The following is a 27,371-nucleotide window of genomic DNA, read 5'->3' as shown; positions in this document are numbered from 1 at the left end:
ATATCAACAGATATTTGTTTAAAACATTTTTCTTTTATTAAACTGTCAGAAATAGTTTAAATATCATGTCGATCAATTTCTCTTTATTATATAAAATATAAATATCACAAATATATAAAATACGAATGTAAATAAATATTATATATTTGTTTTTATATTTTGATACTTAAAATACGAAAATAAAGAACGAAAATGTTTTTATATATTAATTATTTAATTTCAGATAGGTACTAGTTGTTCCTTATTTTTATTGGAGAACCTCCCAGTGAATGTCGATTTTCTACGATATCTGGCAACTGGAATCCTCTCTGCTTTAAGATATTTACATGAAAATAATGTTGTTCACAAGGACCTACGTGATACCAGTATCTACATTGATAGTACAGGAATAGTTAGATTATCGGATTATTCTCTAAATAAAAGATTGTCTGATATTTATCAGTCGTGTACAATAGTTAAGTCTGAACCAGATTTCCCAAGTATACAAGGCAGAGGTGGAAAAAAGGCAGATATCTATCGTTTTGGAGTCCTTATGTTTTCCTTATTAAATGGTATCATAGTTTCTGGAGATAAAATTGATCCAACAGCAATTGCACAGGTACGTATTGTTAATACATGTAAAATATATTCTAAACCTTAATGTATTTAAAATTCAAAACGTAAAAATAAAATAGTAATTATTCATAATGTAAAAACATTGTTGATATAAACAAATATTTTGTTATTTTGTAAAAGTTTTTATATTATTTTATTATATAATATATAAATATTATTTCGGGGAAAAATGTTCTATTTAAAATACAAAACATTCTTATACAAAAAATAAATTATATATTGTAAAATAGTTTAATTCTTTAAATATTTTAGCCTGATCTTCAAGATTTTTTATTAAAGTGCCTTATCAATGATGAACGAAAGCGTTGGTCCGCCGAGCAACTGTTACAGCACTCATTCATAAAAGCACCTTTAGCTCATGCATTATCACCGCCAAAAATACCACGAAGAGATGAACAAGAGAATCGCGAACCGGAAGAACCTGATACAGATATTCGACAATATGTTCCTCCATTAGGTGGTCATTCAAGAATTACAAATGAATTCGAAATTCTTGAATGGCTTGGAAAAGGTGCTTTCGGTGATGTACTTAAAGTAAAAAATAAATTAGATGGCGGTATTTACGCGATTAAAAGAATAGAATTGAATCCAAAAAATAAGCAACTGAATAAAAAAATTACCAGAGAGGTAAAATTATTATCTCGGATGAATCATGAAAATGTAGTACGATATTACAATTCGTGGATAGAAAGTGCTATAATAACTGACGCAGTAGAAGAACATATGTCCATGACATTTTCCGAAAAAAAGAGTCCAGATCCATTTAATGTAATTGTTATATCTATATTATTTTCTTACTTAATTTTTTGTTCATTCATACCTGAATTTTATTTTATGTTCTATTTTAATATTTAATTTTTCTAACTTGAAATTATTAGTTTCTATCTTTGCTAGTGCGTAGAAGTTTTTAAAGTGCAAATTTACGTTGTTTGTTTATCACTTTTTATTAAATATGAGATTTTATTTCAAATAAAAATACTTTAACTTTCTTTTAATGACTATCATATTATATAATAACTGTTATAATTTATATATAACTACTATATTTATATAATAACTATTCTGTAGCACTTAGGAACGGATGATATTGAAAAATTAGCACCACCACTACACGAAGTTGAATGGAATGTTTCATACAAATCTCGAACGAATGCAACAGTTGATAGTGATGAAGATAACAGTGATGCTTCGAGTGATACTGACAGTGATGAAGATTGTGCGTTTTTGTAAGAGATTAATTTTTAAAATGAAGATTTATAAATCATATTATATAAATTATAATTTATTTTTAAAATAGCTTTTATTTACATGCCAAATGTTTAAAACCGAAAAACAAAAATTATTTATTTATTTAATTTCTTGTTCATTATATTTTCTTTAAAATATTTAGAAATCATATAAATGAATTTATTGAAACATAAAAGAAGAGGATTACATATTCAAGTATAGTTTAAGAATATAAAATAAATTACCAAATTTTTGTACACAGAAATCCCAAAACTAAATGTTTCAAAACATAATATTTAATAAATATAATAAATTTTCCAGAATGCAGAATCTTTTAAGAATGGATTCTTCTGATAGCATAGAATTTGAAAGAGATACAAACTATCAACCATCTGCCTCAAATATAAAAAACGATGAAAATGGAGATATGAATGAATCAAAAGAAACAGTTAGAGAAATTCAGTTTATGTACATTCAAATGGAATTTTGTGAAAAGAGTACTCTTCGAACAGCAATTGATGGTGGGCTTTATGAAGATCAAGAACGAGTGTGGAGATTATTTCGAGAAATCGTTGAAGGTCTAGCACATATTCATCAACAAGGAATGATACATAGAGATTTAAAACCAGTAAATATATTCTTGGATAGTAATGACCATGTCAAAATTGGAGATTTTGGTCTGGCAACTACAAATATACTTTCGTCTTTTGCACAAACAATGGAAACCGATAATAAAGAATCTCAAGGTTTAGAAAAAGGTAAGCACTAAAAAAATTCTAAAATCTAACTAATTTATTATATAATATAATGTATCACAATGTTCCGCAATCTTCTCATGTAAAAACTTTCAAACTTGTTATGTGTTGTTATTCTTACATAAAAAAGTTAAATATTTGGAAAATACTGTATTTATTTGTAATACAGTAGAACTTCGATTAATTGCACCTCTGTTCAAATTTTCCATTATTCAATACAATTTGATACAAATTGTTGTATATAAACATTTAAATTCAAATTAGTTCGTACGTGACAAATTTACCATAGAAACCAGTATTCATTCACTTCAGCATAGGAGTCTTTTACCTGTTCTGAATAATGAAGAAGAACACAAATGTAATGATGATGATAAAGTAATGATAACCTAACATTTTAAAGCATTTAAGCCTTTAAAAATAGGACCAAGATAATATAAGACACAAAAGGAATGTAAATAATTATATTGAATTAAATGTATTAAAAAGATTGTGCGTTTTTATAGCTAAGAGAATTTGGGATCCTTAAATCTTTAATTAAATTTATTATTTATAATTAGATTTATATAATATAATAGATTTAAATTTATTATTTATTATTGCTATTTTTGCATGCATACAATACTTGTGCTCTTCTGTTTTGAAATATATAAAAATAAAATCAGAAAAACATGTATTCTATTATATCTGAAAATTCGATCATCTGAAGGACACTTATGTCCCCCAATTAATTCAAATACGAGTACTTTACTTTTTGAATTTAATATATCTTTTTCATAAAATTAATCAATTTTAAAAAAATAAAATAAAGTAAAATCTTTTTCTAGTTATACCACGATATTTATTGTACATTATACGAACTCAAACGCATGTTTTTTCGACAATATTGCATAAAAATTATTTTGAATAATAAATAAATTCTATTTATCAATTTCCTGAATAACGAATATTTTAAATTGATCTTATTCATTATCCTTTACTTGTAATTGAATTTATCGCAAAATAGAATTCTGAAATTGTAGTAAAATAAGAAATAAAATTTCAACCATTGTTCACTATTTAAATAACATTCAATACTGTATTTAATGTTTTACAGACGATACCATATTTTAGAAACTGATAAACTAATTTAATTAAAATTAGAATCTATTATAAATGAATATTTATTATTGTTTTATGTGTTTTATTAGTGTTTTCATGTGTTATATTTTATATGATATATTTCAGGAATTAGTTTCGGCACAGAAGATGTTGGATCTTTAACAGGCCAAGTAGGCACAGCTCTTTATGTAGCTCCAGAGCTTACAACAAAAGCAGCCAAAGCTATTTACAACCAAAAAGTCGATATTTATAGTCTTGGAATAATATTGTTTGAAATGTGTTACAAACCTCTCACTACAGGAATGGAACGAATTAAAATTTTACTTAATTTACGATCGAAAGAAATTATACTTCCGTCAGAAATACAACAAGCTGATATGTCCCGACAAATTCACATCTTACGGTATATAATAAAAATTGAAATAAATTAATTTGTAACATTAATAAATAAATTTTTATATTTTATTTAATATATAATTGATAAATTTTATTATTGCAGATGGTTATTAAACCACGATCCCAGTCAACGTCCCACTGCTCAAGAACTTCTTTCTTCAGAATACCTACCCCCTCCGCGACTTGAAGAAACGGAACTGCAAGAAATGATTCGACGTACTCTTTCAAATAATCAAAGCAAAGCATATAAATACCTAATTTCATGCTGTTTTATGCAGGAAGTTAGTCCAGCAGACGATATTACTTACGATATGAATTTACCTAGCAGAGGTCATACCAATTTTATTGCTTGGAGAAAACATCAGGAAGGTGTAAAGTGCAAAGTAATCGAAGTTTTTCAAAGACATGGTGGTGTTTATTTAGGAACTCCGTTATTGATACCAAAATCGTATCAGTTCTGTACTTTTTCAACTTCCAGTGTGAAATTAATGACTCGTAATGGAAATATTGTTTGTATTCCCCATGATTTACGTGCTGCATTTGCAAGGTACATTGTGTGGAATAATGTACCACATATTAGGAGATATGCTATTGAAAGAGTCTTTAGAGAAAAAAAGGTATTATAATTTTATTGAATAGGTATTATTATTATATAATAATTATATTTCTAGGAAGATATCAAAATGTTATTCATTATTAAGAAGAGATAAATATAAAATTAGTATATAAATGTAAAAAAAGATAAAATTAATATATTAATAAATTTTCTTAATAATTGTTATATTTCATTTATTTTAGGTTTTGGGTTTTCATCCGAGAGAACTTTATGAATGTGCATTCGATATAATAAGTCCTACTCCTGATAATCGTTTAATGGAAGCTGAATTAATATATATTGTTTGGGAAATTATTAATGAATTACCTCCATTACAAGAACGAAACTTTATCATTCGCTTAAATCATACTTCTTTATTACAAGCTGTGTTAATGTATTGTGGAGTTGATAAAGAAAAATACCAAGACATTTATTCAATCCTTCGAGATGCACGTGATGGAAAATTTACAAGATTTCAAGTACAAACTCATTTAATAAGTTTATGTTTGACTGATCAGGCTATGGAAACTTTATTTAATTTATTTGAAACTGAAAGTACTGTTGCTAAGATTCACAGTGTTTTAAAAACAATTACACGAAGAAAGGGAGATGCTGCTGCTTTAGCTAGAGAAGGATTGAAAGAAATTGAGATAGTTATGGAGAATATTGAAACACTTGGTGTGAAGGTAAAATACTGCCTTAATCATATTTCAAATGATTAATCTAAATAACTGTTTGTGATTAAAGCAGTTTCCTTTGTTATACACATTCTACCTTGTATCATAAAGGTGCAAATATTAATATTATATTAAAATATAATAAAACTTTAACGTTTCAGTGGCCAATAGTGGTAGTACCTCTTTTAGTGCACAATATAAATCAGCATAGTGGTATAATTTATCAAATTACTTATGAAGTTAAACGACGAAAAAAAAAAGGTGGGGAAGAAGTAATAGCAGCAGGAGGTCGATATGATAAAATGCTTTTCTCCTTCAAAAAAATTCTTGAACGTACAGGAATGGCTAGTAAAGAAATTAAGCAATACGGCGCTGGAATTAGTATTTCGCTAGAAAAACTTGTTTCTGCCGTTTCAGAAACTTCAGAATCTTTAGAATGTAAATACGGAATTGACATTGCCATTTCTTGTATGGGCAATCATAAAGAGATGATTGATCTGTTAAAGGAATTATGGAGTCTTGGACTTAAAGTTACAATTTTAGATCTAGTTTCCCTTGAAGAAATCCTAGAATATTGTCGAGAAAACTCTATTAATCATGTTATTTTTTTAAAAAGTGGAGAAAAGGGAAGTGTAAGGATTCAAAGTTGGGAACGTGATAGATTTCAAGAAAAAAGAATGAGTAATCAAGAAGTTGGAGAGTTTTTTCAAAGATTAGATAATTCTATACCAATTCTAAATAGATCTGAAAGCAAAATATCAACAAGTGATAATTTTTTAAGTAATAATAATCCAGTTAATGTCAATATTAATTTTATTTTATCTGAAAGAGATAAACTTTCTGGTAGTTCTAGAAGAAGTTTAAAAAATTCTATGATTGCACAGATGTCCACATATTTTCAAAGGATTTCTCATAAAATTCCCATTGAAATTTACGCAGTATTTTTAGAAATGAGTGTTATAAGAACAATAATAAGTTTCTTGGAGATTGATGAAGAGGATCCAGAATTTCTGAAAAGCATACAAGTTATCATAGACAAGTAAGATATTATCCATTAATTACTTATTTATTTCTAAAATTATATTTATTAATAATTTTAAAAATGATAAAGTACATGATAACATTATCGATATTAATAACAAATAAATTAATATGAATAAAATTGTTCATATAATACATTTTGCTTTCTTAAATCATCAAACATTTTAAATTATTTACAATTTGCTTTTTTATACTGTACAAAAATAAAAAAAAAATTAAGGGGAACTATTTAAAAAATACCAACGCCCTTAAATACACGTTAAAAAATGACCTTGAAAAAATATTATTGATATACACATATCCCATTAAACAATACAACTTTGTTCTGGTTCTATTTCATAGAACTATAAATAACAGAGATATTCAGGTGTTTCCATTTAAATGCTCCATTCTATGTACATGTATATATTTTTGCATACTTTACTTTGGAACTCAATTTTTTTTAATTTTTGTATTATTTCAAATATAGAAATCTTTAGTGTATAGTTTAAAATTTCTATAGTTTAAAATATTACAAAAAATTTCTTTCTATATTATAAATGAATACATCTACAGGGGAAGAAGAAAAGAATTTTAACACCAATGGTGATATAATTTCAGGGAAACAAAAGATTTCTTTAACTTAGATTAATAATAATAGCTTGTATGACTCTCTTTTTTTGTTTACAGTTCACTTCTTATTTACCTCTTTTAAAGAGATTTTACGCTTCTTATAGAGTGAAAGTAATATGAAAATTGTTTTTATATATATTACGTGATATTTCTGTTTTTGTCAGTTGTTTTATGATAAAATACATAAAATACTTCACTATTCAATTAATAATGTTTATTGTTATTCAAATTTATTTTCGTTTATACTGACAAATATTTCAAATGTATAATACAATAAATTTTTAAATTAGTTTTATTGCCTAAAAGTTGCAGTAATATATTTAATACTTATCCAAGATTAATTTCTAAATTTTTAATAACAAAAATTTATTTCTTTTTTTTTTAGACATCCAAGGCATAAGAAATACATAAAAGAGATATGTGAGAAAATGCAAGAGGCAAGGAAAGAAAAACAACGACCTGTATTAATATTATATAGCTTAATTGATAATCAATATATGACTCTTCTGTAAGTAAATGTTTTTCTATAGAGAATTTGTGAAAATATATGAACATGAAATTTTATTAAAAAAAAATATGTAACAAAAATTAATAATTGATGCATAATAAAATAAATTGATCTTTTTTTACATTAATTTATTTTTACAAAATTTCATATTTTTCTAAATCATTATTTTTCTTCCCTTCTATAAAAATATAGTACAGAAAAGTAAAGTAGAAATAAATATAGATTAGAAGTAGAAATAAATATAGACTAAGTTACTATTTTAATTATTCACAAAAGAATTTAAATAAAATATGCATAAAGATACATTTGGAAATTTTTTCATAGCATTAAGTATATATAATAGCATTTAATGTGTAATTCGTTATTTTTTAATTGATATAATATATTTTTATATATGACAATAAATGTTAAAAATTTTATTATAATAATATAGTTCTAAGAATTTAAGAATCTAAAAATACATAAAGAAATTAATAAATATTAAATACAATTTTACAAATTAGTTAAATTCTTTTTCCTAGAATAATTTTAAAACAATATGTGCATATAAAATTTATACAATATCCATAAAAATATGTTACAAGTAATTAATCAAATCTATGAAAAATTATATCAGAAAAGGTAGAATAAAAGCTCAAATTAATATAAAAGAATAATATTATTTTCAAATGTATAAATATTCTTTTACACGTATTATGATATTCTAAAAATTATACTTTCACCCATAAGATTAAATGGCTCATAATTAAAATAAAATATTTTAAAATGTGTTTAATTACACTTTACTTTCCTAAACTAAAAATTATTAATGTATTTTTATATGATCTACTAGATTTTGACATGTAGATTCCAAAAGTCACGGTCTTAATGTTAGCACGTATGGAATCCAATATTATGCGTATTTAGAAGTGCCTTATTTTGCAAGTTACATTGATTGATGTTGTTTCTCCTCACTGTTCATCCAATCAAAAAAGTTCGTCTTATGGCCGTAACTAATACAAATACGAATGCAAAGTAAAAACAAACTATATATTCATAACTTTGTTTCATTATTACTTTTGTTCACAAAAAAAAATTTGATTTCTTGTCATCATCATAAGGTTAATTTAATAGTGTCAATACTAGATGCTATAAAAAAACAATATGTCTTTATATAAAACACGTAATGATAAGGTACTTACGTAAATAAATTTAAGTTGAACTAATTTTTCTTTGGTTGCCAACCTTTTAAACAGAAAGAAAATGCACATGTATGGATATATAGGGTGCCCTAGCAACGGTAGGATCGAGCAGGGGGTTATTCTACATGATCGAACAAATAAAAAAACAAATACAATTTTTTTATTAAAAGCTTCGATTTTGAGAAAACCGACTTTGAATATTGACTGAGTGCTCATGCATTTAATGTGTACACCTACGCACAGCGAACGCGAGTGGCTAGGTAAGATGCGAGAACACAAGTGGCCGATATAAAAATGTAATCTTTATTATTATTATACGTTATACGTAGTATTATTATTATATGTAATTATTAATTACACTATTCGTCATATACACACCGTTATTGTTGGAATAAAAAATGAAATTTCTTTTGCTATAGAAATAGTCGCTGTATCTTTTAAAATAAACATTAACAATTCATTTTTTTTTTTTAATTGAATATTTTTTGTTGAGCATTTTATTTAGCACGTCAAGAACCATTCAATTTTTGGTAAGGCAAATACGGGTTTCATTACAAATTATGTCATTTATAAATAGCGCTAATATTCTTAATATTAACATGTACTACGGTATCTATCTATGCCTATAGATTTCAAATGGCTTTAAATGAAAATAAGATGTATAATTTAGTTACTAATATATTACTTTATTAATTCAAAAGTTGTTGAAAATGCTATATGACGAACAATGTACAGATTGTATTTATATCGCGGCAACTTGTGTCCTCGCATCCAGGTGATCGTTCCCGCCACGCTATACTCGATCAACACATTAAATGCATGCGCAGTGAATATTTAAAGTATATTTTCTCGAAAACGAAGCTTTCAATTAAAAAATTTTATTCTTTTTGTTCGATTTGTGTAGAACCACTCTCTTCTCGGCTGTAGTACCGTTGCTGGGACTCTCTGAATATAGTCGGTTACATTGAAACTTGTCCACTACTCATTAACCATTAATTTTTTTAAATATTACTACATATACGTATAAAACATGATTAAACTTAATAGGTTATAATTTATATTTATTATTACATAGCATGAATTAAAAAAAGATGCACATTTTTACAAAAAAATAAAATTATCGTCAGTTTGAATATATACATGAAAGTAATCTCATAATATAAATCGTCCGTTTACTTATATTGAAAAGAAAATAAATAATAATCGCTGGTCGTTATTTTAATAAATGTAAAATGTATCCTCAATATCCAATTTCTCTGCAATTTACTTTAAATTATCTTGTAAAATGTTTAAATATTGCCATCTGCCCGTATTACCCTGTATAAAATGTATAAAATGTAAGTACTCCAGTACTACTCCCAATTCTACTACACATCCTTAACCGATAATGATATTGTGGCACCCTTGTCCAGCTCACAGAGCATAGCAAGCTTTACTATACCAGTCGAGGTGCGGCAGCACTGTCTGTGCAAACAAATTCTTGCGCCATGCGTCTTTTTCTACTAAGACCTTCCGTCACAGTTCAGTTCCGTTTCAGCCTAATAGTAGTCTTGTCTAGTTTAATTGACTTATTTATTTCCGAACAATAAATACTGTTTATTACTACATCAGCTTTGATCCAACACCCAATAAACTCTCTCTAAGCCACGCTACACAAAGCGTTTACTACACCGTAACAACCTCGAGCGGCAAAGGTTGCACGTAAATCGGATTGAGTCCACAAATTATTTTGTTTAAGCAATAGAGCTCTTCACGAGCCGAAGGGGGCACTCGGATGGAAAACACGCACTAGTTGCACCAATTTAAACATACACAGGAAATTTTTAAAATTTTCGGGACGTAATCATGATTACCATAGTTACCACTAACCATGTAACTAACCATGTAACCATCGTCACCATGCTTGAACGTTAGTTTAAGATTTCAAATGCTTATTAGCTTTTTTCTACACTACTGTTTTTTCTACCCGAATCGTGTACAGTAAATTTGCTTTTATCTGTGAAAAGCATGTTTTTTTAGAAAGAAAAATTTTTACTTATGTATTCTCTAGCGAATTCCAATCTTTTAGTTTTATTTTTCGCACTAAGGAATGGTTTCTTGTCTGCTACTCCGTCAGGAAAATTATTTTTACGTAAAATTCTCCTAATAGTTTCAGGATGGACTTTTTTATTTCGATATTTTTCAACATCCACAAGTTTTCGGACACTTTTCATAGGATCTTTTTTAATTTGTTAAAGAACGTAATGTTCGTCTTGACCGCTCAAGATTTTTTCGTGCTTTATTTTATTTTATTTTAAATACAGTTATTTTCATTACATCTCTCAATAATACACCTTATCGTACTGGGACTTCTGTTTAACATTTTTGAAATTCCCCTCGGAGATTTACCATGAATATAATGAAAAGTGACTAACTTACGCTCTACTACGGAGGTTTGTTTTTTTCGGCTTTCCATTTCATTTCAACAGCTTAAAAATTCTACATTTATGATATATTTAGCTTAACTTAACGCCTAAAAATGTGTAACTGTTAAAAACAGTTTAATTCGGCAAATCCCAGCGTTTTGTACTTGAACGATTTTTAATGTAAGGTAACTTTCACAGATCCACCATGCATTCTATTTTTTAAGTAATGTTTAATAAAGTGTTATATTAATTTTCATATTGAAAGAGGTACTACTATAGGTACAATATTATTATACTATTTACAGTAGTATTAATGTAATATATTGTTATTTACATATAAAAATAAATTAGCGAAGGAAGTGGTTGATTTTTAATGTAACCAACTGTACATATAGATGAAAATCACCTTACCCACCACATTTATAAAAGGCGCAAACTCATTTTATTGGATGAGAGGAAAAAGTCTACATGACAATGTAACCTGTAAAATAAGCAATTTTTAAACACGCATGACACCCGATCCCGTGCATTGCTAACATTAAAACCGTGATTTTTGAAATCTACATGTCAAAATCAATTAGATATGAAAAAATATCTTAATAATTTTTAGTTCAAGAAAGTAAAGTTTTACCTTTTACTTTATGTTAATCAATCTTTTCTCCATTATCACAATCATTAATTTCTATTACCACATAAATCACTTAAAGCTTACAATAGATTGAGTATATACCGACATTATATATACCACTACAGAAACATTATTTTATATAAAAATTGTAGGTTATCTTATGCTTTAAAAGAAGTAATAAACAATTAACATATTAAAATGTTTAAAAAATATCGTATTAATTGAATTATATTGTATAGAAAATTATTTTTAAATATATTTTTATCATTATGTATACAAAATCATATCCAAATATGGCGTCTAGTATCAGCTGTTCAATTGCTACTAATCAGCTGTCTTTGGCATTAAACAACTAGCATAATAAACACACGAAATAAATACTCAGTGTGCTCTCTTTTGATCTTTTATAATCCAAGTACGGTACGAATTTACTATAATAAAATATTAACAATAGATTATTTCCTATTTTAAGATGCAACAAAGATATATGTCAAAAAATTTTCTTTATAGATACAAACCATAAGAATAAGAAATGGACATAATAACAAAAGAGCTATTTGTACCAATAAAATATACAAAAGTTATAGATAATAGAATTAGTTTAACTGTTCACAAAAATTGGCTGAGCAATTTACTTAACACAGGACCAATTTCATTTATTTATCATGAGCGATTAAATGAAGATGAAATTGCAGCTCATCCTATGCTTGAAGATCTGGGTCCAGATTGGATAAGAATATTTGTTAGGGTATGTTAATTCTTATTAATTCAAAGGAATATTTTAATATAATTATATTATATATACAATGTACATATCATTTACTTAACTGTGTCATTCTATATATTTTTAAAATATTTTTTATAGAAACTTATATTTTATGGTACTTATCGATAATATTTTTATTTCATAAAAAAAGTATGAAGGAATAATTAAGAAAATATTTGTCTTATCAATTACATATTATATTTTTTGTTCAAATGTAATAGCAGATTAAGATACAAAATAAAATATGTTTTAAATTTCAACTAATAGTTTTTAAAAATTTACAATTTGAATTTGAACTAAAAATAATTATCATTATGAAAAAATAAAGCAAATGTTATGAAGCAGTATTTAGTAATAAAAGTTATTTATTTTTTAAATAAAAGTTGTTAATATTTTTTAACAGAATTATATTTTGAACTTAATAAATGTATAAATAATGCATAAATCTATATGAATTTTCTTTGAAATATATTAGAATTATATTCTGTAATAATAATGTACTAAAAATAAGATATATTCATTATATTTTATTAGATTGTTTATTACTTTTTAAAATAATTCAAATAAGAATGAACAAAAACTAACTCTTTTTAATTTATTTTAAATATTTTTTTAGTTATCTTGGATCATTACTTGTGCATTTTTTTTATTTTTAAGAATTGTTATACAATTTTGTATATTGTATATATGTTAATAAATCATATGTAAATGACAGTATTATTAACTATAATTAATATTATCTTTTAGGTATAATTGATAGTTATAATTATTATAATTTTCAGGTGTATAAAAAACAGCATAAGTATGCTGTTCCACTTCCAAGAGGAAGACATATAAATGGAAATACTCATGCAGATCTGACATATTCACAATTAATGCATTATGTTGCAGAAACTAATTACCGAAATTTATGGAAAGAATGTTATAAAAAATATTACAGTATGTATTTTTAATTAAATGTAATATAATATTCTTTAGTTATTAGTTGAAAAAATCAGTTAACACATTTTTCCCTTTTATATGTACATATATATGTTTACTAATTTACACATATAGGTCCATGGAATTGTATAGAACATAAAGAACAATATAATATAAATGCTAATGTAAGTGATATATGGATTATGCAAGAAGTATTACAAAAAATGTATGGTTGCACTTTAGTACAAATACAAAATGGATCAGTGGTATCTATATTGCCTGCTATATCAAATGAAGTACATTGTAATCTTCTTCCAATATTGTTTGCTATTGAAACTACATCTGCTTTTCTTACATTACATGAGCAAACTGCAGAATATTCTCTGCGTGAGTAAGTATATATTATAAATATATCTCAATTGCAATTTATTCTTAATTTTGTAATTAGTTAAATATTTATTGTTGTTGAAGGTGTGTAATGTACAGCCCTGCTGCTCTAAGTATGAGTCATGGGAAGCCATTATTTCTAATATATCAGTTATTACAACTATCTAGAGACTTGCATGATCGAGGTTTAGTATTAGGTGAAATTACCCTTAGTGATATATTGCTTATGGATAATTTTACTATTCAGGTTAATATCTACATGTTCTTTTTTATAAATATTTTCTACTTATTCCGTTTTCTATTGAAATTATAACTACTTTCCCAGATTTTATTGTTAGGTATTACCAAAAGTAAGTGATAATATATACATAAAGCCTGAAAATGAACATTCCAAAGGTTCCACTAGTCAAGAAATGAAAGCAAAAAATTTCAATGGATGTAAAAAAAATTTTGATGTAATTTCATTAAATTCTACATTGCAAAAAAAATCTAAATTTGGAATGAATGAAAATATTGAAAAATTGTGTGAAATGTGGGTGTATAATTGTATTAGTAATTATGATTATTTAACTGCATTAAACAATTTGGCTGGTAGAAGATATGGTGATCCAAGTTGTCATCATGTAATGCCTTGGGTCACAGATTTTACATCAAGATGTGGTGGTAATTGGAGAGATTTGACAAAATCCAAGTTTCGATTAAACAAGGGTGATAGACAATTAGATTTAACATTTGATTCACAATCCACTGAAGTATGTATTCAACAATATTTATTAATTAAATTTTGTGCTATAATAGTTATTTAGTTAAATATTATTTTCGTAATACTTACAGGTAGGACATCATGTATCAGATGTACTGTCAGAAATTACGTATTATGTGTATCTTTCTCGTCGTTACAATAAATCCGTCCTTTGTAAATATGTGCGACCACAATGGGTGCCAGGCGAGTATCCTGCTTCCATACAAAGATTACATGATTGGAGTCCAGATGAATGTATACCACAATTTTTCGCTGACCCCAATGTTTTTAAGGTAAAATAAAAATAATAAATTTAATTGTTTATGCAATACATACAATAAATTATAATATACATATAACTATTTATAAATTGTAGTCTATTCATGAAGATTTACCAGATTTAGAAATTCCTGGATGGGCTACATCTCCAGAAGATTTTATTGAAAGACACAGGGAAGCCTTAGAAAGTTTTCATGTTTCTGAAAGATTACATCACTGGATATTGTTGACAATCACACTACTTTAACTAATTCTGGTATTGTTCAACTTTTTACACAACCACATCCACAAAAAATTATTCCTTCACCTTATTGGTGTAAAATTCCACCCAGATTACGCTCATCTTTTTTAATAAATAAGTATAGTACGTTTATTGTAAAGTTTTCAATTTGTTAAAACAAGTTTACACTTATTTAATACTAATTAAATAATTTATTACAGAAAATGATCAATCGGGAAATAGAACTAGTGATGATGAAGGTCATAGTTCTGGGTTTGAAGAAGAAGAACTACCAACATCAATATTTAATACATCAAGGTCATCTCCTTTAGTTTTAAGTCGATTACTAAGTCGTTCTCGAGGTTCTTTACTTAATACTGAAGATAATGCTAAACAAGATAAATCTATAAATCAGACAATAATTCTTCCAAAAGATTATAATCCTGTTACAGCTATTGTGCATGTGGAAACTATGCATGCATTTATAAATAAAGTAAGCTCTCAAGTTTATAAACCACAAATTGAATTACATGAGCCATTCATAAATTACAAACAAATTGTGGCTAGTGGGCGCATTAAAGAACAACAAATTCTTGGTTGTTTAATTGTGGAAATATTTTTATCTAATAAATTTCGGTCTACGTGGAATATCGAAAAGGTATCATTTGCAAAAAGGCTTGCTACTTGCTTAAATATATTGAAGACATCAGCTGATAGTTTACCTAAATGTGTAAGAAATGCTGTTGCCTTGTTACTTCAAATTGATATTATACCAAATAGTTATAATATTGATAACATAGAAGTAAGTACTACTTTAAGTAATTATTAAGTAATTATTTTATATTCATTATAAAATTCTATTAATTATTGATTATATAGTTAACAATTGCTTAATTTTTTAATAAGATATTCAAAGAATGACTAAAAAAAAATTTTAAAGTTTAAGAGTTAAAGTTATACATAATGTTCACAGCATATACTTTCAATATTATTATTCATTTGTTAAAGTAATATAGAAAACTTCTTTTATAATTTAGAATTTTTTAATATTTTAACTAGATATATAAACATATCATTTTAATATTTGTAACAATTTAAAAATTTTTAATTCTTAACTAAAGTAAACATAGTTGTATCACATAATAGAAGTATATAGTATTGTAATTTTTCAGGTGACTGATACACCTTTTCGGTATCCAACTATTACACATATGGGTCTACCTCCACCATCTGCTCATCAGTTTTTACAACCAATACTTTCTGGAAGTTTATTTCCATTTTCCAAGTATTATAAATATTTATTTAATATTGTAGAAATGTTACAAGAATATAATAGTTTAGTTCGTGAATTAAATTTTATAATGAAATCTGAAGATGACATGGATTTTATATTTAAAACAAAAACAAAATTCCTTTGTAAAATTAGTGAGTGTAAAGTTAAAGCAATTGCAAGGGAATTGGAACACTTATTATTCCATACTGGAATTGCAAGAGAGGCATGTTTAGAATTGATAGTGCCTCATATACAACAAATAATGGAAGAACCTTATAGTGCTGTATTAACTGCTTGGCATTTATTTGATCCTATTGCCAAGTACGTTAAAAGTTATAAAAATTTAAGTTAGATAATTTTCTTTAGTGTATTTGGTATTTGTAAAATTTATAATGCTTTTTTAATTTACAATTTTATCAGTTTTTTAAATATTAAATAATTGATATTTTTCCAGAGCATTGGGCCCTAAAGATACAGCACAAACATTCCTTTTATCCATTATGAAATTATATGAAAATGGTTCTTTCATGGATAATTTTCCACATGCTGATGTACTTCCTTTAGCATTAGTAGCAAAATTTAAAACCACACGCTTGTATCATAGAAATTTCTTATTGAAGCTTATGGTAAGATTGGGTTTACGGCGATTTTTGGAAAATTTTATTACTCCTCTTGTGGAAGCAGTTGGAGGATATAGGGATTACATACAAGGATCTTCAACATATACTTATAAAACAGGCAATCTTAAGTAAGAAAAATTTTACAAAGTATTTAAATACATAACTATATTAAAATGAAATAGTTCTAGCAAAAATGATGTGTTCATTTATAATGTTTTTATAATGTTTATTTATTATTCTAAATATAATTATTCTAAGGATTTAAAATTAAGCTCATTTCTAGAAATTATAAAATAGTAATAAAAAATGTATTATATTCATATTCATTATATTAATGATTATTTTATTGTATAACAAATTTGATTTTGTAAAATTCAAATAACTGAGAGAAGCTAATCACAAGAATAATGTAAAATAATGCACACACTGCTTTATAATTTTTTGTTTCAATTGATTCAATTTACAATGTATTTGTTAAAATTATATTTTTCAGAAATAATTATTCTTAAAAAATAATTATATTCAGAAGTAATAAATATAAATCTACGTAATATTCGTATTTACCACTGTAAGCAATTTTTTATATTTAATTTATTTTCTGTTTTATAGAAGTTGTGATTTAAGTGGGATGTGTAATGAAGGAGAAGGAATTTTGTCTCCTTTAGACGAGGATTTTTCTGCGGATTCAGAGCAGAATATTTCTTTATCGACTGCACCTATAGCCAGTGATTATACACGTGATATAAATTCGACTAACAATGATGTTGAGGGTAAGTAATTAAATTTTAATCTATATTCCAAAAGTTATGATATTATAGAAATTATATAAAAGTTTTTAAATACTCTTCCTATCTTAGAAGTATTTACAATGGAAGCAGATGAAAATTCATGGATATCATTAAATACTGGTGCAACATATGATATTGATTTAAATATTGATCTGAATTTAAACCTTAATGATGATTTAAATGAAGAAGGAAATAAACTTTCCCCACTAAAGTCAATCAAATCACCTACAATTCCTATACCAAAAACATCCAATTCTTCTAATAAATCTCTAACAGAGTTTAGTAACATTGGTTGTCATGTTGGAAGTAAGACTTCTAATGATGAATTTACTTATGGTGGATTTAGCCACTCTACTAATACTTCTGAGGAAATATCTATTGTAGGAATTGAAGAACAAAGTTCTATAATATTACAAACAAATGATAACAGATCTAATGTTGTAGTACATGAAGATATTCAAATAGATCATATTTATCAAAAAACTACATCAAATGAGTGCACAACTTCTGAAATGAGTGCAGAATCTATCATCTGGTTATCTCATAGACTTGGACCTGTGCTTACTGCTCGATATTTGTCTCGAAATTTATTAAGAATGCTTACATTATGTTATACTGGGAAAGAAAACTTAACAATAACCAAAGATACTCTTTTATCTATGGAAGGTATTCCATGGAATAAAAAGATTTTGGTTGGTGATCATAATGCTAACAATGTTTTGGAATGTCTTGCAGCTATTGCAGGTTAATTTATCTATATAAGAAATATATATAATTATTAACTTTTATTTTTAAAAACGAAAATAAATTAAACACTTGCACAGGGCTATATGGAGAACAGATTATAGTGTTGCAGTATTTCGCACACATGGTAGAACTTTTAGCACTTTGTAAAAGAAAATTAACACAAAATTTGGAAGGAGGACTTATTTCGTGTTTGACTCTTTTAAACCGTATTACACCATATCTCAGTGATGCAGTTCTGATGGATGTACTTCATGTATGATTATGTCACATTAATATTTCAAGGATGAACAGTATATATATATGATAGGAAGTTTATTTTTCATTACAGGAATCAATTGTAAAAGCAATACTATATCCTACAGTTCGTATATTATCATCCACGAGATTTACTTTTCCCAATGGTACAGTTGCACGTTCTATAATGGCAGAAAAATGTTTAGAAACTTTATTTATGTTTAGTTTACGATTGGGTAGTGTTATTACAAAAAATCATTTGGCTGTGCCTATTCAACGATTTTTCTTAGCGTTTGATAAATCATTTAATCAAGATGTTTCAGAAAATATTAAGAACGAAATTACCCAAAAAACAATAAGTGAACACTTTACAAGGTATATTAATTGATGTTTCATATAACGTTATTTTACTTTAATTTAGATATTACGTTAATATTAAGTAATAAAACACATGCTTTGATAATAATTGTATGTAGTAATGCATTGTAGTAATAATATACTACATATATATGTATTCATATAGGGTGAAAGTTTTAAATGAAGATAATAGAGATAGCCTTGGACTACAAACAAATTTTAATGCAGATATTGCTGATTCTTATTCTCCACCAGTTATAGAGAACATGAATGCATCTGATTGCCAGGAAAATAAGGTAAATTAGGATATAATTTGTAAATTTTTAATTATTCAATAATTGCATATACATTTACTACATTTCCAATATTTGTGTATGTATATTTATATTTATATATTTATATATGTATTCAGGCACTTGAGGAACTAAAAGCTGTGTTTACAGCAGAATTTGCTCACAAAACATATATGCTTTTTTATAAATGTATTGATAGTGAAGTAATGGAACAAATACTTAAAAATCGTGAACATATAAATAATTTATGTCGTAAATATGAACAAGAAGCAAAAATGAATTTCAATGCTGGTATGTTCTACATTATATTTCTTTCAATTTTGTTACATTTCTTTCTTAGATATTTTTATACATTTTTTATGTAAGATGTGAAATTGATTTAATGTATTCTTTTTGATTATTTTAAAGATGATAGCAAGTATAACATACCATACAACAATTACAATGTAGCAGAAAGTACAGAATTAACAAATAAAGATGTAATTAATTATGAAAATATATCAGTTGTGGGAAATAGATTTGCAGTACAAAAGAATGATGTTAGTGATTATGTTACTTCAGAAAACATAATATCTAATCGAGAAGCTAGTTGTTCATCAACTGGAAGACAATTACGAGGAAATTGGTTAGCATATTGGGAACATGAAATTGGAAGATCAGAGAAAGATACAGCATTTAATATAAAACAAATAAAATTGCAAACTTTTAGTGGTCATACTAATAGTGTTAGATGTTTATATGTGTTAGACAATGAAAACAGTTTTATGAGTGGGGGAAGAGATAAAACTGTGAAATTATGGAGCTTAAGAAGTCAGGTAATGCTATATATAAAGTTATATAAGTTAGTATATTATTGCTATTTATATATCATATATTTTTTATGGTAAAAGAAATAAAAAAATAGAAAAAAGAAATTAAAATAATAAAATTATATTAATTTATATACAATCCATGTACATAAAACAATAAAATTTTTATTTCTTTTGGCATAATAGATTTAAATTACTAGATTTAGAGGTATGCTACGTGTACATATAAAGAATTTATGTTTAAAATACATATTTTATCAATAGGGAGATGGAAATACTGTTTCATCTTGTCAGTATACTTATACTGGACATAAGAAGTCAATTCTTGCGTTAACATTCCTAGAATCTTTAAGATATGTAGTTACTTGTGATGGTTCCATTCATTGTTGGGATCCTTTTATGGGTTCTCTTCTTGGTTCTCCAGAAAGCTCACGTCCAATCCCTGTAAATACACTGGCCGCAAGTCCTCCTCCATCTACAACTTTACTTGTAGGTACAACTGATATTACACTGAGAGTTATTGATTGTAGAACATTTCAATATGTAAATGAAATGAAGGTAAGTATTATCATCTTAGCTACATCATTATAGAGTATTTCATAAAATAATGATTTCTCGTCTTTTAGGTATCTGTAAATCCAACAGGTTTAATTCGATGTATTGCAGTAGCACCTAGTGGTTATTGGGTAGCATTGGGTCAAGCATCAGGATTTTTAACAATTTTAGATATTCGTACTGGTCTTATTATTGCGTCTTGGAAAGGTCATGAATGTGAAGTACGTTTTACTTTAAAAAATTATCATAAAACTATTTAATATAAATGTACTTATCACACTTGGTTTTTTAGATCTTACAATTAGAAGCGATTAATGAAACAACATTAATTAGTTCTTCATTAGATGAGACCATTGCTGTATGGAGTGCACTAGATGGGAAATTAAAATTTCATATGAAGTAAGATATAATATTATATTTTATTAATAAAATTAATGAAACATAATAAATTCAATAACTTCTATACACATACAAGAAAATATAGCATGATTCTCTTAATCAGTTTAAACAGACATATTTTATAATAAATACAATATGTACATTTGTTCTCTATATTTTAAGGTTATTGACATTTTTATGTCATATCTTTTTTGTATAAAATTTATATGTATTTTTACTCACAATTTTTCTAATTATTATTACAACTATTTAAAATTTTTGTTTTGGACTGAAATCTATTTAAGTCATAAAAATAAATTTAATATTTTCCATTTTTAGAGGTTCTACAGAACCAGTCCATTGCATGACTACGTATGAACAAGAATTAATAATAGGAACAACAGCAAATCGGGTGGGAGTTTACACATCTATAGAAGCAACAGCCTCATTTTCATCATCAAAATTAAAATCTGATACATTCAAAGGTCTCCTTACCACAATGGCGGTTCTTCCCCTTAATAGATTATTGTTATTAGGTGCAGATAATGGCGGAATAACATTAATTTGTTAAGTATTATATATGATTACGATTTTTAATTATACGTATATAAATAAATTTAAATATACAATTTTACAATTTTACTTACAGTATTAATATTTGTCTATATCTTAACAATAGTACATTATACATAAAATTAAATACGAAATTTAATTTATGCAATAATATGATAAAAATATTTTATGCATAGGTTATATTTGTTCTTGTTCCAATGACTTTTAAAGCAAGTTCAGGGGACATTTTATAAACACCAATATCTGCTAGTATTTCATTTCCCATAACTTCATCACTATCATTGAGAGCTTCAACAAGTAACATAGCTGATCCTGCCATGATATTTAATAAAATACATGCTTCTTTAATTCTAAAAAATAATTGAAACAATTAAATGAACAGGATATTAAATTTATCATAAGTATTAAATGTCATAACATTATGAAACAAAACATACAAATTTCTTATGCTAATAAATATTGGAGAACCTCTGTAAAATTGTAAACAGATATATGTACATACTGTACAGTTTCATAATTTGATTTTGAAAGTAATTATTTTATAATTTCTATTCTATTGTATATTTGTATTTTTCTATTTCTAACAACACTGTCCAACAAATTTTAATTTTTTCTTAAATCTGTAATATCTATTGGGTAATTCTTGTAGTTTAGCTTTCTGAATACGAATCCACAAACGAAATTGTTTTATCACATTCAGTTTTCGAAAAATATGAGTCAATGAACATTACAGTGTAATATTAAAAAAAAAATCGTAATGTAATTTCAGACAAATTACGAACTTTGACATTACAAAAATAATCATAAAGATTATTTGTACATAACATTTATAAATAAAATATTTCTTTGTCTTTATATAGTCAAAATGTAGTGAAAATAATGTAATAAGATAATAATTTATCGCATTTACTCAACTTAATAAATAAGAAATTTGCACATTGAATGTTTCATATACCTTTAGAAAACATATTAATGATTTGTTACTTACAAGGGAAAATATGATTCTGGTTTACTAATATATAAGCCAAATAATGGAAATAGATTTCTGAAAATATCATACTGTAATTGTTCAGCTCCACCCGTATTAAAATGATTTACTAAAACAACTTCCTCTAAAAGAAACTGCAATAAGAAATATTTGTTTATATACATATTTAACATAGTATCAGATAATATATAAAATAATTATTTAAATTAAATCTAACTTGATCGAATTGTGAAGCTAAATTTTTCCAAGCTTGTTGAAATAGTGGTAAAGCAAGCGTATTATGCAATAAATTAAGTTGTGTCGCTAATTCTTGAAACATAGAATAACCACTTGGGGTAACAGATAATGAAACCACTTCTTTGGTAGATTGCATTGCAAACCATCTGTAGAAACGATTTAAATTAATTTTACATTCACAAGGATTTTTACTTTTAAAAAATTGATCCTGTTTTATTAGATTATATTTAATTTTGCATTCAATATATCACTGCTTTAAATAAATTGTCTTCAACATCATTTTACATAAAATGAATTGTTTTTACGTCATACCTAAATATTAAATTATTTCCTTTACATATATTTAAATTTGATGCTGAATATTCTTACTTATCTGTTCTATACGGCCTGCTTTTTGCCTTTACATCCAAAGCTACAGAATCACTAATTTCATTTATTAATTCCTTCTCTAATCTTCTTAAGAGAGCAACAGCTTCATCAAATACGGAACCCTCAATTTCTCCCACATTTCCAGTAATATCATTTCCTTTCAATGTAGCAGTTTCAACTGCTTCAAATTGTTTTTTGAAAAAATACAATTGCAAGAAATGCTAGAAATAATAAATCAAATAATATATTAAGAATATAAAGTATAGAAGTATAGAAGTTGAATATCTATAATACTTACTACTGTTACACCCCACTCTTCTAGAATGGTTGCAACATAATGTAATGTATTAAGAATATATGGCATAAGGGATGTTAAAGGATCTTCATAATTTTCATGTAATAACTGAAGTAATCTTACTCTCCAATCATCAATTAATTCTAATTGTAACTCAAGAAACTGTAACCTGTTATTCATTTAATATAATTAGATTTACAATTTATGAAATTTATAAACAGACTATTAGTAATTATTTTTGCTGTATATATCTTCTTTGTGAATTATCATATTGATATACACTTAGAAATGTATATTTTCTAGTATATATGTTTACTATCACAAGTTTTTACTTTCATTTTGTAAAAGTAAATTATTTTTAATGAATAATGATATATAACATAATTTATCTTAAAATATGAAAGTTATATATATTTATTTATTTACCTATGTCCTGGTTGAGGTAAATGTTTGTACCTATCACAAATTGTGGTAAGTAGTGTTAGAAATGCATCTGCACATTCAGTTACTTTCATATCATCAATATCAGAACTCGATAATTTTTCCCATGCTGTATTTGAGCTCAAAATGGCATCCATTTTTTCAGTTGCATCTAATAATTTAATATGTTAACATGAATAAAATGAATAAAATTAATTTCATAAAAAATTAATTTGATATTTTATACTGAATAATAAGATATTAAATATAAAAGTAGCTGTCTAATTATAAATCTATAATTATATAATATTATAATATATAATAAATAATAATTTTACATTTCTTTTCCATATTAATCCACTTAACAAAAATATGAGCTTGTGTAAGTACAAAAACTGTAGCTGGTTGAGTCGGAGGATAAAATAATGTCTCTCTCAATTCTCGTTCAAAGCCTAAAGCTTCATCAACTAAATGAGCAAATAAGGCATCATCATACAGTACTACTGATAATTCAGAATGAAGTTTCTCAACTGCTAATTGTACTAAAGCTCGCATAAATTCTACCTATTATAATAGGATAATGTATATAAAATTGTATTAAAGTGTACCAATATACAAATAATAAAAACATGCATGAAGCTATATATTACCTTCATATCTACATGATTAAGACCTATTGTATTTGCAGCAGGTTGCACATTTTTTTGTACCCACTGTATATGTACTTTAATCCAAGTTAATATTTGAGTAAAAAACCATTCAGGTTTATCTTGTCGATTTGTTAACTTGGAACCTGTGAAGTGATATATAAATCTTTGTCTAAGTGGTCGTACCAACAATGAAATTGGTAAACTCACAGGAGTAAAATCAGTTAATAATACTGATGTTACTACAGATTTTGCAGATTCTTCTCTATACATAATTAGTTAACAATAATATATATATTTTTTAATATATAATAGATAATTTCAATAAAATATAAAGATAAAGTTTTATAAGGATACGGTAACTGTAAATGTAATAAATATTCTGTAAGCATTTTAAATTTCATTAATATCTCTGGCATAGGAGTATGTAATGAATTTGCATTACTACCACAAAAAGGCCATTTTAATGTTTTTAATATATCATTATATTCTCTGAAAATCATTGTGTATATTTATCATGTGCATATAAATTAATAATTAAGTATACAAATACATATAAAATCAAAATGTACTTAGATAATTTCTCCTTTATGAGATTATGCCAAAAGTGGAGTGTTTCTTTTACATAATTTTGAAGATAATGGCAAGTAGATGGTCGTAGTTGACAACTAATATTTGTAAGATCTGTATATAATGAGATAGTTGATTCATCATCACCATTTGTTAAAGAGATTTGTATTTCATCACTACAATCATAGCTTTTTAAAATTGAAAAAGTTATATTTTAAAATATAAATATTTAAACAATAATTTACCTAATGTTTTCAACATATTTTAAGAAATTCAAATATGATAAAGACTTATCCAAATAACTTATCACATCAATAATTTTCTGCATTTTTATACTTCTTTCATTTTCATACATTGTTTCTTGTATGTTACCTCTGAACTCTGCAGAAGTATTTTCTAATTGTTGAAATTCAGCACTTATTTTTTCAACGCTTTCTATAACTGCTTTTACTTTTGAAGGAGCTTCAGTTGATGCCATTGACAGCTAAAAATTTTAAAGACTAATAATTAAAAATTTTTTTTTATTATATTTGTAAAGATACATAAAGAAATTACAGAATATGAAAAATTTTTAGAACAATTAGAGTATAATAATATGTTTTTAAATACATACGGATTTTTCAATTTCATCTTTTTGTGCATTAAGACATTGGTGAAGTTCGTATATTTTATTAAGTCCATTTATGTCACTTCCTAATTCCGTATTAAATTTTTTTATAATTGTTTCCTTTGTGTCTATCATTTTGTTACTCTGCAGGTATTCTATAATGTATTAGAAATTTGACAGTTTAAGGTTATGATACCTAACTTTGTGACACGTGTAAATACACTACTGCATCTTGAAATGATCAATAATACTTTTTAAACTTTCATCTTGTTTTCATTTATTTTACATTAATTATTATTCCACTGTATAGCTAATGTTATATTCTTATTTAATAATTCAGAGTGTTTAAAATATTGACAATATTACAATATTCCAATAAACGATATTACTTATAAATATATATATATATTTATTTATTTATTTAATAAGTTTAGTTACTTTATTGTATTCTTTTCTATTTCATATCGAAATAAAATAAAAAATTTATTTGTATATTTATGGGTTCAGTAACCTTATTTGTACAGAATAATATCCATTATTAAACTGTCAAACATATTAATAACTATAATAAAAGTTTATTTGTTTTTTATCAGTTATATGTTTCGAATCTTTCTTTAATCTCTTATGTAAAATATTAAAAAATTATTAAAAAATGTTTATTTTGTTTTTAACTCATTTCCTTTATTTTTAACTTCATTTAAATAACTCATTTCCAAGTAAAAGAAGTGTTATAAGAAATAAATAAATAACTTGTTTATTTAAACTAATTAAAAAACTATAGTATAATTCTAATTGATTTAGATTTTAGACTTTTCAATCATTTTTCCTTGCTTCTCAATGCCTATGATATTTACTTTATAAATTGGTAAGAGAATTGACATGATATGATTACCCTACATGAAAAAACATATATCTTTTTAGAAGTGTGTAGTTAGAAGTATATAGTGTAGGATGTTTAAATTCACTGTTTATAAAATATGACAACCTATACCCAAAACATATTAGAACTGTATATCACTCTTGACTTTTCATATACCTTTCAGGACCAATGAATGACCTCTTATATGTGTACAAAATAATAAATGTTCTAATAGTCAATGATCTTAATTTAACTTAATTAGTCAACTTTAATGTACTCACTTAAATTTCAGGTAATGGTAATACTTTAATATATATCCAATTAATAGAATTGATCTTTTTACTAATGTCTTTTTGCTAATTTTTAATCATATTCAAGTTTCAAAAGTTGCTTTTATGAAAAATCTTTTAATATGAAGGAAAAAAATTTTAGAGGAATAACACATGTGACATTCAATATAGTTAGAGAAGGTAATGAAATAAAATAATAGGTATATAACTGATTAAATAGATAGATTTATTTTTAATTTAATAGATTAAAAATAACAATACTTAACAACCTTTAAAAAAACATGAAATTATTAATCAATCCAATATCTTGCAGTATTACATGATACCCCGTATATAGAGATTATTGACTTTTCTTAATTCTCACAAGAGTAAAGAGAGTATAATTTTTTTAAATAAAATAATATAATAT

At 25.6% G+C, this 27,371-nt stretch overlaps 3 protein-coding genes across 3 annotated transcripts in view; 2 read left to right on the top strand and 1 right to left on the bottom strand.

Annotated features, from left to right (window-relative positions):
* Gcn2 (eukaryotic translation initiation factor 2 alpha kinase Gcn2) overlaps positions 1 to 7,528 on the top strand; it is a 70,294-nt gene extending 62,766 nt beyond the window's left edge. The window contains exons 6-14 of the mRNA XM_017904088.1: positions 224 to 598; positions 868 to 1,383; positions 1,684 to 1,841; positions 2,164 to 2,600; positions 3,822 to 4,098; positions 4,195 to 4,708; positions 4,890 to 5,372; positions 5,525 to 6,402; positions 7,402 to 7,528. Of these exons, the coding sequence (XP_017759577.1) occupies positions 224 to 598; positions 868 to 1,383; positions 1,684 to 1,841; positions 2,164 to 2,600; positions 3,822 to 4,098; positions 4,195 to 4,708; positions 4,890 to 5,372; positions 5,525 to 6,402; positions 7,402 to 7,528 (3,765 nt within the window). The remainder of the gene's footprint in view (positions 1 to 223; positions 599 to 867; positions 1,384 to 1,683; positions 1,842 to 2,163; positions 2,601 to 3,821; positions 4,099 to 4,194; positions 4,709 to 4,889; positions 5,373 to 5,524; positions 6,403 to 7,401) is intronic.
* A 4,742-nt stretch (positions 7,529 to 12,270) lies between these two features.
* Positions 12,271 to 21,689, top strand: Wdr81 (WD repeat domain 81). Its single transcript, XM_017903995.1, is given in 22 exon segments — positions 12,271 to 12,486; positions 13,287 to 13,443; positions 13,561 to 13,816; positions 13,897 to 14,059; positions 14,151 to 14,564; positions 14,647 to 14,847; positions 14,931 to 15,056; positions 15,059 to 15,197; positions 15,275 to 15,855; positions 16,226 to 16,647; positions 16,781 to 17,074; positions 17,556 to 17,716; positions 17,804 to 18,478; positions 18,559 to 18,734; positions 18,810 to 19,090; positions 19,239 to 19,368; positions 19,485 to 19,656; positions 19,774 to 20,180; positions 20,439 to 20,732; positions 20,801 to 20,950; positions 21,022 to 21,128; positions 21,447 to 21,689. Coding segments are annotated over 22 exon segments (5,754 nt in total). The 3' UTR covers positions 21,679 to 21,689.
* A 144-nt stretch (positions 21,690 to 21,833) lies between these two features.
* Rint1 (RAD50 interactor 1) lies at positions 21,834 to 25,948 on the bottom strand. Its single transcript, XM_017904029.1, has 12 exons — positions 25,820 to 25,948; positions 25,452 to 25,690; positions 25,209 to 25,382; positions 24,994 to 25,128; positions 24,640 to 24,901; positions 24,328 to 24,553; positions 23,996 to 24,161; positions 23,573 to 23,738; positions 23,275 to 23,495; positions 22,886 to 23,051; positions 22,669 to 22,802; positions 21,834 to 22,030 (listed from the first exon to the last, which is right to left on the bottom strand). Exons 1-12 carry the CDS (start codon positions 25,946 to 25,948, stop codon positions 21,847 to 21,849), a joined length of 2,202 nt encoding a protein of 733 aa, XP_017759518.1. The 3' UTR covers positions 21,834 to 21,846.
* Between the last annotated feature and the right edge of the window lie 1,423 nt (positions 25,949 to 27,371).

The sequence above is a fragment of the Eufriesea mexicana genome, unplaced genomic scaffold, assembly GCF_001483705.2.
Source record: "Eufriesea mexicana isolate 0111107269 unplaced genomic scaffold, ASM148370v2 scaffold2646, whole genome shotgun sequence".
Taxonomy (NCBI): Eukaryota; Metazoa; Arthropoda; class Insecta; order Hymenoptera; family Apidae; genus Eufriesea; species Eufriesea mexicana.
The sequence above is the reverse complement of the archived record's forward strand: the minus strand, read 5'-3'. Positions and strand labels throughout refer to the sequence as shown.

What these genes read in the sequence shown, in the direction of transcription:
- Rint1 (XM_017904029.1), bottom strand. Translation starts at nt 25,948, where the DNA reads ATGATAGACACAAAGGAAACAATTATAAAAAAATTTAATACGGAATTA. An exon ending in AAGATGAAATTGAAAAATCC is followed by an intron (nt 25,691 to 25,819) that starts GTATGTATTTAA and finishes TAAAATTTTTAG; the next exon opens with CTGTCAATGGCATCAACTGA. An exon ending in TAGCTTCACAATTCGATCAA is followed by an intron (nt 22,803 to 22,885) that starts GTTAGATTTAAT and finishes TTCTTATTGCAG; the next exon opens with TTTCTTTTAGAGGAAGTTGT.